The sequence below is a fragment of the Dioszegia hungarica genome (genome assembly GCF_025882075.1).
Source record: "Dioszegia hungarica strain PDD-24b-2 chromosome Unknown MKK02contig_8, whole genome shotgun sequence".
NCBI lineage: Eukaryota > Fungi > Basidiomycota > Tremellomycetes > Tremellales > Bulleribasidiaceae > Dioszegia > Dioszegia hungarica.
Window position 1 is genome coordinate 511,317 of NW_026515770.1, and position 15,640 is coordinate 526,956.

Here is a 15,640-nt window from a genome sequence, read left to right on the forward strand (position 1 = left end):
CACAACCATCTTTTATACTCGAAAGTCCTCCTGGTTCGCCCGTTACCGCTGAGCGAGGGACAAACGGACTTGACCATGGCCATCCGCTAGCTAAGCTGTGACGCCCTTTACGACCTTTACGATGCCCCACACTGCTTCACCCCCATCGACTCCCCGCAAGAACATTCACGGACTTCCTCCGACGTACCTCCTCCATCTCCGTGCCCTCCTTCGTCAGTTCCTCTCGCAGCAGCTCGCTCCGCCGGACGAAGGACTGCCCGGGCCGTCGAACCGTAACCATGCGCCGGACCGCCCGTTATGGCCACCGGGCCGCCTCGAAGAGATCGAACAGGCGATATGGGGTGCGGTCCTGGAGAATCCCGGAGGCGGAAAAGAGGGTCTGCTGGGATGTGATTGGGAAGCATGGGCGGCGGGGTCAAGGCTCAGGAAGGCGGCATGGAAGAAGGAAACCCAAATCCTACCCAAAGCGGGCTCTGACCCCGCGACAGATACGTCAGAGCCAACACTCAGGGATCGTGCACTCAAGCTTCCCGTAGCTGGCCTTCTACCTTCGGCACTCAGCTCAGCCATGTCTACGCCGACAAAGCCTGGTCGGGCACCGTCAATCGCTTCGTCCACTCGGTCTAGGGAGCCTGGTCGAGCAGCTACTCCTCAGGTAGAGGTGGCCCAGTCACATGACCATCCTCACCCTCAATCGGAAGAGGATCAGCTGGCTGCATGGTGCTACGCGATTCGAGGGCTAAAAGGCTTCTTGCCGCTCGGCGAATCGCAGAAAGAAGGATGGGAGGAACTGGAAGGTGAGACATGCCCCCTTTATTGGACTTCTTGATACCATCACAGGACCTCTTCTAACTATATAGACCAGATGCCCCTCCGCACACCCATCCGCGAATTTCCCGGCGCCTTCCCTCAAGCTTACTCCTCTCACTCGTCCTCAGCCTACTTTGGCAACTCCCTCGTCTCCCTCGCGGCCTCACCCCGCCGCCCTCCTCCTGCCGAGCCCCTCCCATCTATCTTGAAACCCATCATCTGCCTATCGTTCATCTCATCCGCGCCGGCCTACAACTCCGGATCTGCCCGCAGTCAGTCTACGCTCCGATTCGGCCGGGAAAGCTCAGCTGGTCCTGATGCTGGCTCATCGCGGAGCAGACATGGCTCCATGTCCGGGACCGCGTCCGGCGGGACCGGTAGCGGCGGCCTCGGGAGTCTCGGCGGATGGTTTGGTAACAAATGGAGCGAGATGACTGCGGGAACAGAAGAGGGGAAGGTGGAAATTGATTTTGTGCCGGGAAGGTTTGCGCTGACTATCGCACAAGGACGGCCGGCTCGGAGGAGATCTAGCACGATTCGTAAACGATTACGGGAATCTACAGGAGACGATAACACGGATACGGACGACCCGAACGATAATGGAAGTGAGGACGAAACGAGCCGGACGGACGATAGTCACGATTCGACGTGGTCGGGGACGGAGCGGGGGCATTCAGGGGCGGCCAAGAAGGATCGATCGGAGAATGTGGTGGTTGCTGGTATGGCTATGGATATACCAGTAGCGGCAGCGAGCAGGGGAGAAGTTGGGGTAGTAGGCGGGACGCTAGTCATTCGCGGGGTGAAGCGGGAGCCAGAGCGGCGAGGTATAGAAAGGGTGTTCAAGGCAATTGTGAGTACGGTCGAGGGAACGGACTGACCCAAGGTCTACACCATTCAATGTCATGCGCTCGAGCTATCACTTCTCGATGCTTTCTCCATCCCGCGCGAGCCGGACCCGCCACCCCCGCTGATCGCCAAACCGGACTATCAGCGGACACGAACCACTGTAGAGCTCCCCCGATCTACCAGCCCCGCGCTCGGCCGAGCCAATAGTCAGGGTCAAGGCGGACGGAAAGGCTTCTTTGCAAAGCTCGGCTTGGGACCCAACCCCGATGGTGGCAAAGGCGTGGGACGAGGGATGTGGGACGGTCTCATGGGCAAGCGACGGGCGTCGCAGGCTCAACATCTGCCGGCTGAGGAGGAGATGGGCGCGACCAGCGAAGACGGTGACGCTCTAAGCGGGCTCATTCGGCGGACAAGTTTACGGACAATCCGGGATCAGCGTGCCGCTAGTGTTTCGACATCCCAGCCGGCAACATCATTGTTCACGCCCCCTCCGCCTACCCAAGGGCATTATCACCATATGAGCGGGATCGAGCGGCACCTCTACCTCCTCGCTCATCTCCGGGGGATGGTGCACTCTACGACACCGGGCCTGGTCTTTCCCTTACCGGCGATTTTGTTGCGGGTCGAAGAGGAGGACCGGATCCGGCGCGAGAAGGCCGGCGAGGAGATCAAGGCGGAGAGCGGAGGCTCTGGCGCGGCGACTCCAGTACCTCAGCGTTGGTCTCCGCCAATCCCGGCCCAGCCGTTCCAGATCCAAGCCAGACCAGCCCAAACTGGCGCTGGACGAGCACGGGGTCTATCGACCGTCTCGACCTCGACGGCAGGAACGGCGGTCAGCTCGGGAACGGGCATCGACGGTCTTCCGCTCGGTATACCCCTCGCATTACCGCCTCGGATAGACAATGTGCATGGACGAGCGCTCGGGTATAGGCTCGGAGGGGATATACGATCTGGTTTGACGAGTCTGGCGGGGAATCTGGAAGGATGGGAGGGATGGTGTAGGCTGCAAAGGATCGAGTATGTTTATTGGATGGGGATAGAGGAGGTGAGGGATGGCGAGTCGGAGGGCAAGGCAGTAAAGGGACAGAAGGGTGTCATTGCCTGCTCAAAACCCGTCGGATCGGTTCATCGATTCTACGATCCGGAGTCGGACGTTACCATCGAAGATTACCTATCAGGCCTAGCGGACGAGCTCGGTATTTCTGTCGATAGTCCGACTGCTCCCTCCGACGAAGATGGCACCGACGCGAACAATTCGTCCGCCCCAGATGCCTCCAGCGGAGTCTCCGTCAGCGGCCAAGACCAAAGTCTACCCGAAGATGGCCACGCCAGTGACGAGTCGGGCTCGTGGGAGCCAGTATGTGGCCGGCCGGAATGCGGCGTAGCTGAGCGGGACCACCTACGTATATGGGCAACGGGCGGAGGGAGGGTCACGGGTCGGATTGGCAAGGTCATACGGGAGGCCGAGGGACCGCTAGACGGGTTGCGGGCGCAGGTGGAATGCGATACTTGTAAGGCGCAGAGTGGGTGGAGGGCGATGGGCATTGTTGGAGCGGGATCTTGGAATAAGTTTCTCGAGCTGTGAGTCTAGCTTCTCGGGCTTGATCCATTGGGCTTCGCTGATGAAGCAGTATCATGTACTCGTCTATCCTCATTGCACCTTCTCTCTGTCCCCACGCCGCACAGGCCGCACCCGGATCCGCCGCCCTTCCCGCTCACACATTCACGTACATTCTCTCGACCCCCTCCTTTACGCTTCGCCTCACTTCTGAACCTCATCCCGTGCTCGATACCCGTTTGCCCAAGCTCCAGGTCGGTCCGCTCGTTGCCAAGCGAAAGACGGGTAGTGAGGCCGCCAAGACCGCTTCCGACGCTTTCATCGCCAGCTCGGCCAAGTCGGCACAGCCAGATGAGGCAGAGGCAGTCGGCGCTGTACCCGAGGAGAAGAAGGGGATGAAGCTACCGGGAAGTGCGGTGCTCGTCAAGGAGGATGAGCCTGCAAGTGTTATCTCTTTCGCCTTATCGTGAGTAGCTGGATTGGGCCCTGACGGGGGCTTTAGCTGACTTGTCAGATCTCTTGCATACTTCACCGAGCTCTGTGGAGGATCAGCGAAGCCCGCAGCTAGTCCTATGCCGCCCGCTGAGAAGTCGGACGCCAGTTCTGTGGATCTTCCAGCTTCTCAAGCCAAAGAAGCTTGGAAGATCGAGGTCACCAGGCGCGATACGCCCCGCGATATCCTCCCTCTCCGCGCTTTGACCAAGAAACGCTCGGAAATCTCCCTCCCCGCCTCGGCTCGACTCCCGCTCACCATCACATCGAATCAGCCTTCGCTGGAGCTCAACCTCCAGCCCGTCATTGGTCACTCTGGCACACGGGACGGAGGCGCAATGGATGATCTCGTCAAGAGCATCAGCAAAGCCACAGCACAGGCACCAATTCTCACCACCTCCAGCAATGGCAATCTCGCGCCTTCTGTTATCTCCCGACCGGCGTCCACGGAGCCTACGACTCTTGCGATACCGCCCTCGGCGTCCAGCTTGTCCTTATCCGAATCGGAGGTCTCGGCGGACCAAGAGAAGACTTACACCCCTCGTGCACGCAGACGACCAGCTGGCGATGCGCCCCCCAGCTCATTCCGGCGCACAGTCTCAGTCAGCGTTAGCTCCAGCGCCAACAACTCGCCTCGGTCCACTCCCACACCGGCCATCGGGACGAGCACCCCTCCCCGGTCTTCCCGAGACAAGGAGAACCTCTCGATCCACCCTTCCCCAGCCATGACGGCCACCTCGTCCCTCACGTCCGCGTACGGCGATAAAGACAAGGAAGGCTGGGGCGGTTCCGTCACTTCCTCATTCACCTCCTCCTTCAACACCCTCCTCAAGCTCGGTACAGACGTGACGGACTCGCTCGCCTCGCGCGTCCGGTCCGGTCCCTCCGATCAGCCCAGTCGGTCCCTTGCGTCCATCATGAATCCCCTGCACTTTGCTTCGGCCAGTACGGCGGATTCTGTGCCGTCAGCCGACGATACCCGCCCACATATCCAGCTCGACTTTTCGCATCCCACGTACAAGCTCAGCTGTACCGTCTACTTTGCGTCGGCGTTTGATACCCTCCGCCGAAGATGTGCCTTCGATAGGAGCTTTGTGAGGTCGCTGGAGAAGAGTGTGGGGTGGATGGCGGAGGGAGGGAAGAGCAAGGCGAATTTCTGGAAGACGGAAGATGGGAGGTTGGTGATCAAGAGTTTGGTGACCAAGTGGAATGTCTCTGATCTGTGAGTACCCAGCTAACGACGGCTGGAGGCATGAAGCTAATCTCGCGCAGTCAGGCTCTGCTCGAGATCGCGCCGGCGTACTTTGAGCATATGGCCACGACGCACAACAAGGCCACAGCCCTGGCCAAAATTGTCGGTTTCTATACCGGTAAGCTGGGACCTCTCCAGGAATTTATGGGAAGAGCTGATAGTGGCAGTCAAGATGCACGACGTCGCGACAGGTGAGAAACGGACAATGGATCTGCTCGTCATGGAGAACCTGTTCTGGAAACAGGAGATCGACCGGACGTTCGATCTCAAGGGGATCGGTGAGCTAATGCACCCTTTTCGTTCATCAGACAGAGCTGACCTTACCAGAAGCTCGCCGAGTGCCCAAAGGCAAAGAGAACGGGTCGACCATGTTTGACGCGGAATGGCTGGAGGCACAAGCTACATCCCCACTATTCGTTCATCCGCGTAAGTTCAGCTGTCTGACGCCGTAGATGGTCGCAATGCGGTTCAAGCTGATATTTCAGACGCTAAGCGAATTCTACTCGACTCGCTCACTACCGACACCCGCTTCCTCTCTTGTCAATCCATCATCGACTACTCGCTCCTCCTCGGTCTTGATCGGTCGCGCTCCGAGCTCGTCGTTGGTCTTGTGGATGCCGTTGGGAGCTATGGGCTGTTCAAGAATCTGGAGAGTATTGGGAAGGTGGCGCTGAATAGGGGAAGGGAGGGGGAGGTGACTATTGTGAGTTTGCAACAGCGGAATTCGGGAGGGAATTAAGCTGACTGGATTAGATCCCGCCTGACCAGTACAGAGAGCGGTTCGAAACTGCCTTGAGATCTTACTTCACTGTGCGTCGATTCTAAATTTTACTGCCTCAGCGGTCGGCGCTCGGGTCCAGACTGACTTTATAGGCCTGCCCGGATAAATGGAGCCGAAGCCCCAAGCGGACTGGCGCCGTCACATCGGAACTGCCTGTTGTATTTTGATTGATTTGCTGCTAATCAGTTCCTTCCGAACCCGTTCCGTCCAGGGCCGTGGAAATTGAAATGTCGGTCTCACTCACCGACTACTGACTGTAGCATGTCCTCGAGAGCTTTCAATTGACTGCACCTTTTCACGTACCACGTGTCGGACATCCTTACATTCTGACCCTCGTGGCCGTGGCGTTTCGCAATCTCGCCCGTGAGCGCAATCTAGCCTGTCATTTAGATGATCCTTTGAGCCTTCCACACCCCGCTCAGAAAGGCCCAGGCTGTCGCACAGCGCAGGACGGCCCCCTCGCCACTCGACTTTGTACCATACTTCAATTCATCCCTACCTTTCGAGCTGAGTGATCAACCTCAGTTCCATAACATCTACCCCCAAACACCAGTCCAGCTCATCACCGATCCACCAGTCAGTGCCAAGCACACCATCATGTCTGCTTCCGTGCCGTCCCACGGCACCTGGGATATACTGGCCTTGGTGAAATCAGTCGACGCTCAATCCAGCGATGCGGCCAATGAGAGTGACGAACCAACTGGAACAGCCCCGACATACGAACGCGTTGACTTCGGTCAGAATCTCGTCCCGGTGGAAGCTCGCAAGAACCTCATGCTCTGGCTGACTGCGAACCCAGACCCAACAGCTGACCTCGATGACGACGACATCGACCCCGAACTCGCAGAGTTTCCTGGTCGCGACCGTTGGGTGGAGTTGAGGTTGACATCGGGGAAAATCCAAATGAGACGGATTGGAACGAAATGGAGTCCTTCAGGCTCGATCTCAAGCCTGGGAAGGAAAAGTACTACCCAATCATTGTCGAGACTCTCTTTCGCCAAACTGATGGAGACGCAAAGTCAGTGAGCATCGTTCGTACGAATGCTGTGGGCTTGTGGGCCTGGGCCCGCAACGCCTTCAAAACATCGTTGGAGGAAAAACCTCGTGACATTCACAAGATCTACGCGTGGAAAGATCCCGATACCACTTCAGCCTGCATCGGGCTGAAACACCGGTTCGACTCGCTGATTCCACACATCCAAGAGGAAACCGATCGGACGCCTGCCGACTCGAGAGCCCCACCCACATTCCACCTGTAGGGACTGACAGAGTCCTCAGGCCGTCACGATACCGACTCTTCTCACTCTCGGCTTGCTTCGGATCTCTGGCGGCCCGACTGTTCGGACAGGCGACGCCGATGAGTCACGGCGCCTGGGTCCTCGTATTGTGATACCTCTCGTTATGTTCCATGTATTTGCTTTTCACGCTCCAGGCAGATCATGATGTCGCGACAGGTGAGAAACGGACGATGGATCTACTAGTCATGGAGAACCTGTTCTGGAAGCAGGAGATCGACCGGACATTTTATCTCTAGGGGATTGGCGAGCTCGTGAACGTTGTCCATCGGGCAAATGGCCGACTTAACCGATGGTCGATCGCCGCCTGATATGCAGTAGCACCAAGCATGGGTACGGATACACCGGATAATACCCCAAAGATACCCGTACCCGCTCAAGAGTACGGTTGCGGGTCCGAGATCCGGGGCGACTTCGGGGTAGGTGCGCTTACGGGTCTCAGCTAGGGGCAACTGGGTATGGGCGGGTATATACCAGGTATACCCGGCGTACCCGAGGCTCTCACACTGCAAACCTGTCAAGCCAGCGCTCGGATAGCTGGCCCCGGAGACTTGTGAACCACTGCTGCTAGTCATGTAGCACGGGCGACAAGGCCCTGGAACGGGCCGGTGCAACGTCTGAACATCATCAAGATTGGACGCTGGCGCGTACGAGATGAGGAATGGGGACCATTGAATTTGCCACCCAGTGGCAAAGTGCCGCCGATGCGCTTGTTGCGCATGGAGAGTGCTGATGTGGCTCTGCTAGCTCACGAGGGAGATATAACAGCCGTATAGATCCGCAGGAGCGTGTCGGAAGGCATACCTGAGGTACACTATCTTGGCCCATGGGTATTGGGTTTTACCCGGTATATACCGGGTATTGGCCAAATTTCGGGTACGGGTACGAGACTCCCCTAGAAATGGGGTATGGGTAGGATACGGATACTGCCCTCGGTCCGATCAGGCCGTATCGGGTACGTACCCGAACCCGGAATGCTCGGTGCCAATATGCAGTGGTACGGTGGTGGCAGTGCCATGCTGACTAAAAATTGCCGACTGTGGCTTACTGATGAAGTCGATGAAGTCGAAGTCGAGCAAACGAACACGCATCACTTCGCATGTGCCTGTTGCCCCGTCCCGGCTTCCTCACGAACACGATGATCAGTTAAGCCCGGGTTTGCGGTGAGTCTCGATCACAGACACCGCCAACTCGCCCCATTGAGCGGATCGAAAGCGCCAGACTCGTCAAAACATCCCCGAGACCGGTGTTCCAGAATTCAGCCTCGCCCCGGCATCGTTCGTGCCGCAGCAGCCCTCGACACGGGTTGGCCAGCTGTGGCGGTCACTGAGTGCTGAAAGCTTAGGTCCACTGCAATGCGGGCCTCGATGTGCCTTTGGCGCTTGACGCGACTCAGTCGGCCGATCCCTTGATCTTGTAACCCCCTAGGTAAATTCGTTTGATCATGTCTCATTCTGGCCAGATCTACTGACCGCTCTCCGTCCGTCAACGAAATCCTTTCAGCACCGCAGCGCGAACTAGATTGCGGATCCTTTCATACTTGTGCTATTGTACTCCTACCTCCTGGACTACACCATGTATCGCCTATGAGAGCTCGAAATCCCCACTATCATCCACCACTCTACTATCCTGGATCGTTTACCTTCATCCTCTCAAACCCCTCATACTGAGTTTGGTCTGCAGATACCCCCACTCGATCGACTTCACATACACGACATCTTCAAGGATGAGCGCTCCGACTTGGGACATGGCTGTTTTCGCCAACCCGAGCAGACCGTCGACCGCCCTGCACGACGAACAGACCCCCGACGAATCCGGAGACACCTCGCAGGCCGCGCCACTCAAATTGATGGAGCTGGGATCAGAGCTGAATGGCACGGCGGTCGAGCAAACGACGAAGTTCTGGTTGACTGCGGGAGAGGTCCACAGGGGGGATCTCCTTCGAACGGGAAACAGATTCGACTGCCGCGGTATCGAGTTCCCTGGGACGGCTCAGCAGTTCGAACTCGCACTGAGGCAGACTGGCTTTGACATCGACACGGATGACTGGAATACCGCTGATTCCTGCAACATCAACCTCAGGCCGGGACAGGAAGTCAAATCCCCCCTTTTGGTGGAGATGTACCTCACAGACGGGGATACAACCTCAGTATCCGTGTCTCGGTCGACTGTGCAGGGATTGTGGCGTCGGATCGAACGCTCAGTCAACGAAAGGGCTGTATTTTCCTCGGATGGCAAGGAATTTCGCTGCCGGATGCTCTACGCGTGGAAAGAGCCCGATGCGCAGGCTGCGCTGGACAGGCTTCGAGAAAGGTTTCCGCCTTACGGAGCAGAGCTTGACTCTCAACTCGGCTCTCAGTCAGCCGACAACAATCCTGCTCAGACCCGCCAGGAGGAAGACACTGTCGGCGGGGATGCAGGTGAGGCTCAGGCTCCAATCGACGAGACACCCCGAGTAGTCAGTGCGTTCACCTAGCATCTGCTACGATGCACGCCTCCAGTTACACCATGTGTATACAGCTCTGAGTTCCATTACATTTTCATGCACATGATTCTGACTCCGAAACTTCAAGTGCAGATGTGCTGTTGTCACGAGCTCGGCATGATTTCCCAAGCACTCACGTCATTTTCGTGCGCAAGTATTTCCAGGTAAGGTCAGGTGTACCAACAATGCCTGGAAGCATATGCCAATGGTCAGCCATCCATATCCCCTAATGTGTACTATCGACTTTGTTGCCGTGAGCAAATGCGATGTACCTCTCCCATCGGCAAATCACCTCCAGCACCACCTGATAACACCCCTCTCCTTCCCCTCCACCCCCACCCGCCGGCGTCCTTGCCACTGGGAATACCTCCTTATGCACCACCCCGCAGTCTGTGCACTTTCCCTTCAGATCGTCGCTCTCCCACTCCATCGGCCGTTCTCGCGCCGCCAGGTCGGCCAGCTCGAGGTGAATCAGCCGTTCCCACCGCTTCATTGCTATTGACGGGGAACGGTCTGGAGTGGAAGACAAGGTGCCGGAGCCGAGAGCGCCGGGGAGGAGGGATCCGGACCGGGGTGTTTGATGATGCGAAGCGAGAGGAGCGGAAGGGAGGGGGAAGATATCGCGCAGTGTCGGTGATTTTGAGGTGCATTCTCCAACGTCAGTTATGGGTCAGAGCACAAGTGTCGGACATAGGCAGCTCACGATTTGTCCATTGACCTATCCGCCTAGGGACATTGTCGGTCCGACCGACCTTGAAGTAGCTTGTCCGGCTAGTCTGTAGGTCGCGGAGCTCGTACGCGTATATGAAGCCAGGTGATTCCTGAAGAAAGTCAGTTCAATGCAACCTCTGTCGGGTCCGCTATTGCCTCACCTTGGCCGTCAACTGACTTTCCATAGTCATCCTGATCAATGTTTGTGTCTGTTGTCCGAGTTCAGGCGGTATCCAATCTACGCCATGTCAGCTTGGTCCATATGAACTGACCGCTAGCGGGATAGCTCACCGTCAAAGGCCACCCAGACGCTCGGCTTCTCCCTCGGATAGAATCCGCTAGCCGAACAGATCATCCCCGCATGATCCTTGCAATACCGCCCAGCTACCTCGTCCCCGCTGGCGCCTGTCCGGCCTGGATCCGCCACGTAGCTGTTCCCACCGGACGAGACGTTTAAGTCGAGAGATGCCAGCAATGGCGCCGCTGAACGGACGATACGCTTGCAAGGCTGCCCAGCACGAGTGAAGCCGGCGCACCGGACAGCTGTCCCCGTGTCCTTCGATGCTGGTGATCGAGCCGAGCCAGCCGCTTTGGACGCCGAAGTAGGTGTTGGAGGCTGTTCAGACGTGGCGCGCTTGCGCAGGCGAGCGGGAGACCGAGGAGTGACGTTGGATGGAGGGGTGGCGGATGTGGAGCTCGACGAAGCTGGGGAATATGTCAAATCGATGACATGTGGGGAGGCTTTGCCGAGTGTGCGGCGGGGAGGGGTCGAGGGGAATGTGATTGTTGGCTTGTGGGACAATGGGGACAACTTGGACGGACCAGCAGACAAAGGGTCCGAGATAGGCCGACGATTGTGATACGAAGGCAGGATGAGGTATGGGGAAGGCTTGAATGTCTTGGGTGGGGACGAGGGTCCGGCCTGGGCGTTCACATGGATGGTGACCGGAAGATGGGGCGGTACAGGCTCGGTGTGAGGGCGGTGCTGAAGCTCCGGTGCCTTTGGGACCCTGGGCAATGGCTTGTCCACTTGCGAAGATGGTCTCGGTCGGCTCACCTCCCCCTCCTTCTTCACTCCGTCATACAGCGTCATAGACGCCAGATCACTCCCCAGATTCCGCAGATAATCACGCCCCTTGCTCGCCCGCTTCTTCTCCTCTGCATCTTCTTCCCATGGCGGCCTAGGTGGGATGAAGGGGCCGTATGGTGTGCTGGCGCTCGAAGACGTCTGATATAGAGAGGCAGGGACTGCCGGCGGCGGTCCATAGTAGCTCCATGGCTGTGCCGCCGGCCAATCTTGTTGTTGTTGACGCGATTGCTGAGGGTGCTGGTAGCTCGAGTTGTGGTGATGCGGGTACGCCGGCGTGTGCGAGGACGGAACCGTCTCGGAGTATCTCGACATCTCTGCGGCCCCCCGATGCCCTTGGCTACACGGCTTGTATGAGGAAGTGTCAGGTACAAAAGAAGCACACAAGCTGGAGCGGCGAGATCGGAGAAGGCAGTCACACCTAGCTCATTACGTAATCACCTTGCTTGGGTGGGGTCTTCGCAGGCTCGCCGACCTTTGATCGTCGTCCTCTTGCAGCTCATCTCCACATCTACCCAGTATCCGGTGCCCCGACTAGATCAGCATAGATACGATGGCTCGCCCAGCACTCAGGCCGCTGGCCCTTTTCCGGCAGCATCAGCGCCAAATTTCCACCTCGGTACCGCTTCTCGCGGCGACGCCCTCACCGGTCCAGGTCCCCGTTAGCCTGATCGCCTCGTTGCGCAAGCTCCGCCCTGTCCCCCTCTCCCTCGCTCGAGAAGCACTTCAAAAGTCAAACAACAACATTGACTCTGCCCTCTCCTACCTCGACTCATCCTCGTCCGCATCTACAACCAAAAAGGCCGAAAAAGTCTCGGGGCGATCGACGTCAGAGGGGGTCATCGCGATCTCGCTCTTGGGCGGGAAGCGGGTGGGGATGGTGCATGTGGGGTGCGAGACGGACTTTGTCGCGAGGAATGATATCTTCTTGAAGACGTCAAGGAGTATAGCGGGGACAACGGCGTTCCTGGATGTACCGGGGGAGAGGGAGCCGTCACCTGCTTCTACAGACGCACCGCCTAGTACGGCGGATCCTATCCGGGACTTCCCGGTCTCGGCCTTGATGGAAGCTCCCATCATCTCTCTCCCCTCCTCGGATGGCGCGCCCGCCGCCAATACAAATCCTACCCCTACCACCGACCCCACTACCATCTCCCAAAGCCTGCTTTCTACCCTTTCCCAAACCGGCGAGAACCTTCGTCTACTCCGCGCAGTCTCCTTTGCTGCACCCTTCCCTTCCTCTCCCCTCATCCGGTACGTGCCCGGCGCATATGCACACGGTGGCTCGAGCTCGTCCGAGGGCAAGGTGGGCGGAATAGCGGTTATCAGTGCCCAGAGCAGGGATAGTGAGAAGCCAATGGCGGCGCGCATACATGGCGTTGGAGGGGATCAGCTGGAAAAGGATCTGCTGGATTTGGCGCGGACAGTGGCGAGGCAGGTAGTGGGGTTCCCTACCATGCGGATATCAGCTGGCGAGGGCGGAGAAGGAGAAGAAGAGGCGTTATTGAGCCAGCAGGCAATGATGTTTGGGAAGCAGGAGCCGGTCGCGCAAGTCTTGGAGGAATGGGGAGCGGGGAAGGGTCTGAAGGTGGATGTAGTGGGCTTCAGGAGATGGGCTGTGGGGGACGACTTGACGGAGGTTGCTGCTGGAGATCCGCAAGCCCAGGCAGTATAATCGGGAACACTATAGTGAGTGGGCTGCAACCTGTAAATGCGCATTCGCTGACCAACAGATAATTCAAATGCATACAATAACCCCTCTCGCTACACTGATGATCCGGAACTACCAGATAGTACTACAATGATCCCTTTCCGGCCGCCGCAGCTACATTCTACGGTCTACTTCCCCTCCATGGCTGATTGGCGTCACTCCTGCTGCTTCGTCCATCACCTCCGCAGCCGCTCCTAGCGCTCTCTCCTCTTTCTTGACTTCCTCCTTTATCTTCTCACCGAGCCCGGCTGACGCCGCCTCTGTCTCACCATCCCCATGTCGTCCCTGCTCTACCACGCCCGCATCCACCGGACCCTTCTTGCCTTTCTTGTTCCGTCTACTCTCCAACCATTCCTTGCCCTCCTCTTTCCGCTTTGCATCATCGTCCCGCTTGAGCGAGATCTTTTTGACAAAGATGAGGACGATGAAGCACGAGATAGCTGTGAGGGGGAGTAGGAGGTAAAAGACTCCTCTTATGCCGTGTGCTGTCTGATCAGCTCCTCCTACTACGCATATGAAAGGGACCGACCGTATGACTGCTTGACGATGTTGATGTCCAGCTCGCCAGTCCAGCCGCCCTTGGGAGTGGGATCCTTCAAGATACGCTGCACCAGTGACTCGCTCACCCCGGCGCGACTCAGATCTGATCGGACCAGATTGTTCACGATCGATCCGCACGCAGCAAGACCAACCGTTCCACCCAACATCCGCATGAAATTTCTCGTTCCCGTGGCAGCGGCCATGTCTTTCCGCTCGACGGCCGCTTGAATAGCAAGTAGACTGGTCTGAAATGTCTGTCCCGCGCCGATCGCCACTACGATCTGATACCCCACAAACATCGCCTCGGATGTGGTAGTCGACAGGGTCGTCAAAAGTCCGATACCGACCGTCCAGATGGCAAAGCCCGACACCAGACTATAGTAGTAATCTCCGGTCCGGCTGGTGACGTACCCGGCGATGAATGCAGTGATGGTCTGTGTGGCGGCGAGCGGGAGTGTGAGGATACCGGACCGGATCGGCGAGGCGCCATGTACGATCTGGAGGTACGTCGGGAGGTAGTACAGGGTGCAGAAGAAGGCGAGACCGGAGAAGAAGGTCGATGCCATTGAGGCGGAGACGGTAGGTGACTTGAAGATGTACAAGGGGATCACGGGGAGAGCGACGTGGGTTTCGACCCAGAGGAAGAGACCGAGGAGGGCGAGTCCGAGGATGATGGGGACGAGAACAGCGGGAGAGGACCAGGAGTATTGGGTCCCGGCCCAGGAGAGGCCGATGAGGAAGAGGACGGCCCAGGCGAGTGTGAGGATACTGCCTGCCCAGTCGATGGCGCGCAGCTTGGTCATTGTATCCCCTCGGACGGACTTGAGGGGAAGGAGGAAGAGGATGACGAGGAAAGCGGCGGCTGTCAGAGGGAGGGAGATCCAGAAGGACCAGCGCCAGGTCTGACCATCAGCTGGTTTCGGGGACGTATGGGGTCGACTGACCGCTTTCTCAGTGAGAAGTCCTCCTATCAATGGCCCAATGCTGTTCGCCGTGGCTATCACCATTCCTATGATCCCTTGATACTTCCCCCTCTCTTTCAGCGTCACTATGTCCGATACTGATTGATCAGCTTGGACATGGTACGCATTGGGGCAGACTCACCTATAATCATGCTGAGGGTCAAGATTCCGCCTCCTCCTACTCCCTGAATCGCCCGAAAGCAAATGAGCTGGATCATGTTGGCCGATACCGAGCAGCCCAGCGACCCAAGGAAGAAGATCACGCAGGCCGACAAGAGCGATCCTTTCCGGCCGAATATGTCCGATAGACGCCCGTACAGTGGTTGCATCGCCTAAGACCCGTCAGCTATGTACGTAGCGTGAATAATAGGACTCACAGTCGATGTTAAGAGGTAGGAAGTCCCGACCCAAGACACTATGTCTGCGCGACCGAAAGCCTGTCCCAAGGTGGGCAGAGCAGTAACAACGCTGCACAATCAGCTTGAGGCATCTCAGTCAAGACGAGCCGCACGTACATGGTCTGATCCAGTAGCGAGCAGAACAGAGCCATACTCAGACCCGCAAAAACAACAATCACCTGCCGCGCAGGCAGCAGATTCGTCTGGTCTTGCAATTCCAGCTTCTTCCGCCGTCCCGGTTGTCCCTCTTCTTGAGCCTCCGCGTCTGCCGTCTTCTCTACACTCCCTTCGCCCTCCCCTATATCCTCCTTCGATGCGGATCCGCCGTCCGACACCGGCCGTTCTGTATTTGGCGGCAAGACGTGTAATTGCGCATGATGCTCGTCCGAGCGATCAGAGGCATCCTCATCCTCGTGCTCATGATGGGGATCATGCGCTACCCGCCCGGTGTCCTTCATCCGCTCTGCGCCGGTACCGGTCTCATGCGTTAGCATCCGCCGAAGGGATGTCTGTGCGTGGATCGAAGAAGCGCGCGAGGCCGTCCGCAGGAGACCGGGTCGGGAGCTGGGGCCCGGATTTGTTGACATGGTGGCCGCACCCTCTGGGTGTGTAGCGGAGATGCGCGTATGTGCGGCTCTGGAGTGGGTCGCGTCCAATGCAGGAGATGGAGCAAGAGGGGACGGGGCTGGCGTAGAAACTCAATCGCGATAGG

At 57.9% G+C, this 15,640-nt stretch overlaps 5 protein-coding genes across 5 annotated transcripts; 3 read left to right on the forward strand and 2 right to left on the reverse strand.

Annotated features, from left to right (window-relative positions):
- Positions 1–4,958: 4,958 nt before the first annotated feature.
- On the forward strand, positions 4,959–5,906 carry MKK02DRAFT_25681 (phosphatidylinositol-4-phosphate 5-kinase; the record flags this gene model as incomplete). Its single annotated transcript, XM_053087074.1, has 6 exons — positions 4,959–5,076; positions 5,126–5,236; positions 5,286–5,384; positions 5,444–5,661; positions 5,712–5,768; positions 5,832–5,906. 6 exons carry the CDS (start codon positions 4,959–4,961, stop codon positions 5,904–5,906), a joined length of 678 nt encoding a protein of 225 aa, XP_052944976.1.
- A 2,854-nt stretch (positions 5,907–8,760) lies between these two features.
- Positions 8,761–9,510, forward strand: MKK02DRAFT_32679 (uncharacterized protein; the record flags this gene model as incomplete). The annotated part of the gene is made up of 1 exon (XM_053088553.1): positions 8,761–9,510. The coding sequence occupies one exon, from the start codon at positions 8,761–8,763 to the stop codon at positions 9,508–9,510; it is 750 nt and encodes a 249-aa protein (XP_052944977.1).
- Positions 9,511–9,745: 235 nt separating this feature from the next.
- Positions 9,746–11,632, reverse strand: MKK02DRAFT_43881 (uncharacterized protein; the record flags this gene model as incomplete). Its single annotated transcript, XM_053092657.1, has 4 exons — positions 9,746–10,170; positions 10,223–10,340; positions 10,392–10,468; positions 10,522–11,632. 4 exons carry the CDS (start codon positions 11,630–11,632, stop codon positions 9,746–9,748), a joined length of 1,731 nt encoding a protein of 576 aa, XP_052944978.1.
- A 238-nt stretch (positions 11,633–11,870) lies between these two features.
- MKK02DRAFT_32681 (putative elongation factor ts (ef-ts)) lies at positions 11,871–12,992 on the forward strand (the record flags this gene model as incomplete). The annotated part of the gene is made up of 1 exon (XM_053088554.1): positions 11,871–12,992. The coding sequence occupies one exon, from the start codon at positions 11,871–11,873 to the stop codon at positions 12,990–12,992; it is 1,122 nt and encodes a 373-aa protein (XP_052944979.1).
- Positions 12,993–13,142: 150 nt separating this feature from the next.
- On the reverse strand, positions 13,143–15,422 carry MKK02DRAFT_27700 (major facilitator superfamily domain-containing protein; the record flags this gene model as incomplete). The annotated part of the gene is made up of 7 exons (XM_053087384.1): positions 13,143–13,534; positions 13,558–14,470; positions 14,513–14,628; positions 14,673–14,862; positions 14,908–14,998; positions 15,046–15,236; positions 15,291–15,422. The coding sequence occupies 7 exons, from the start codon at positions 15,420–15,422 to the stop codon at positions 13,143–13,145; spliced, it is 2,025 nt and encodes a 674-aa protein (XP_052944980.1).
- Between the last annotated feature and the right edge of the window lie 218 nt (positions 15,423–15,640).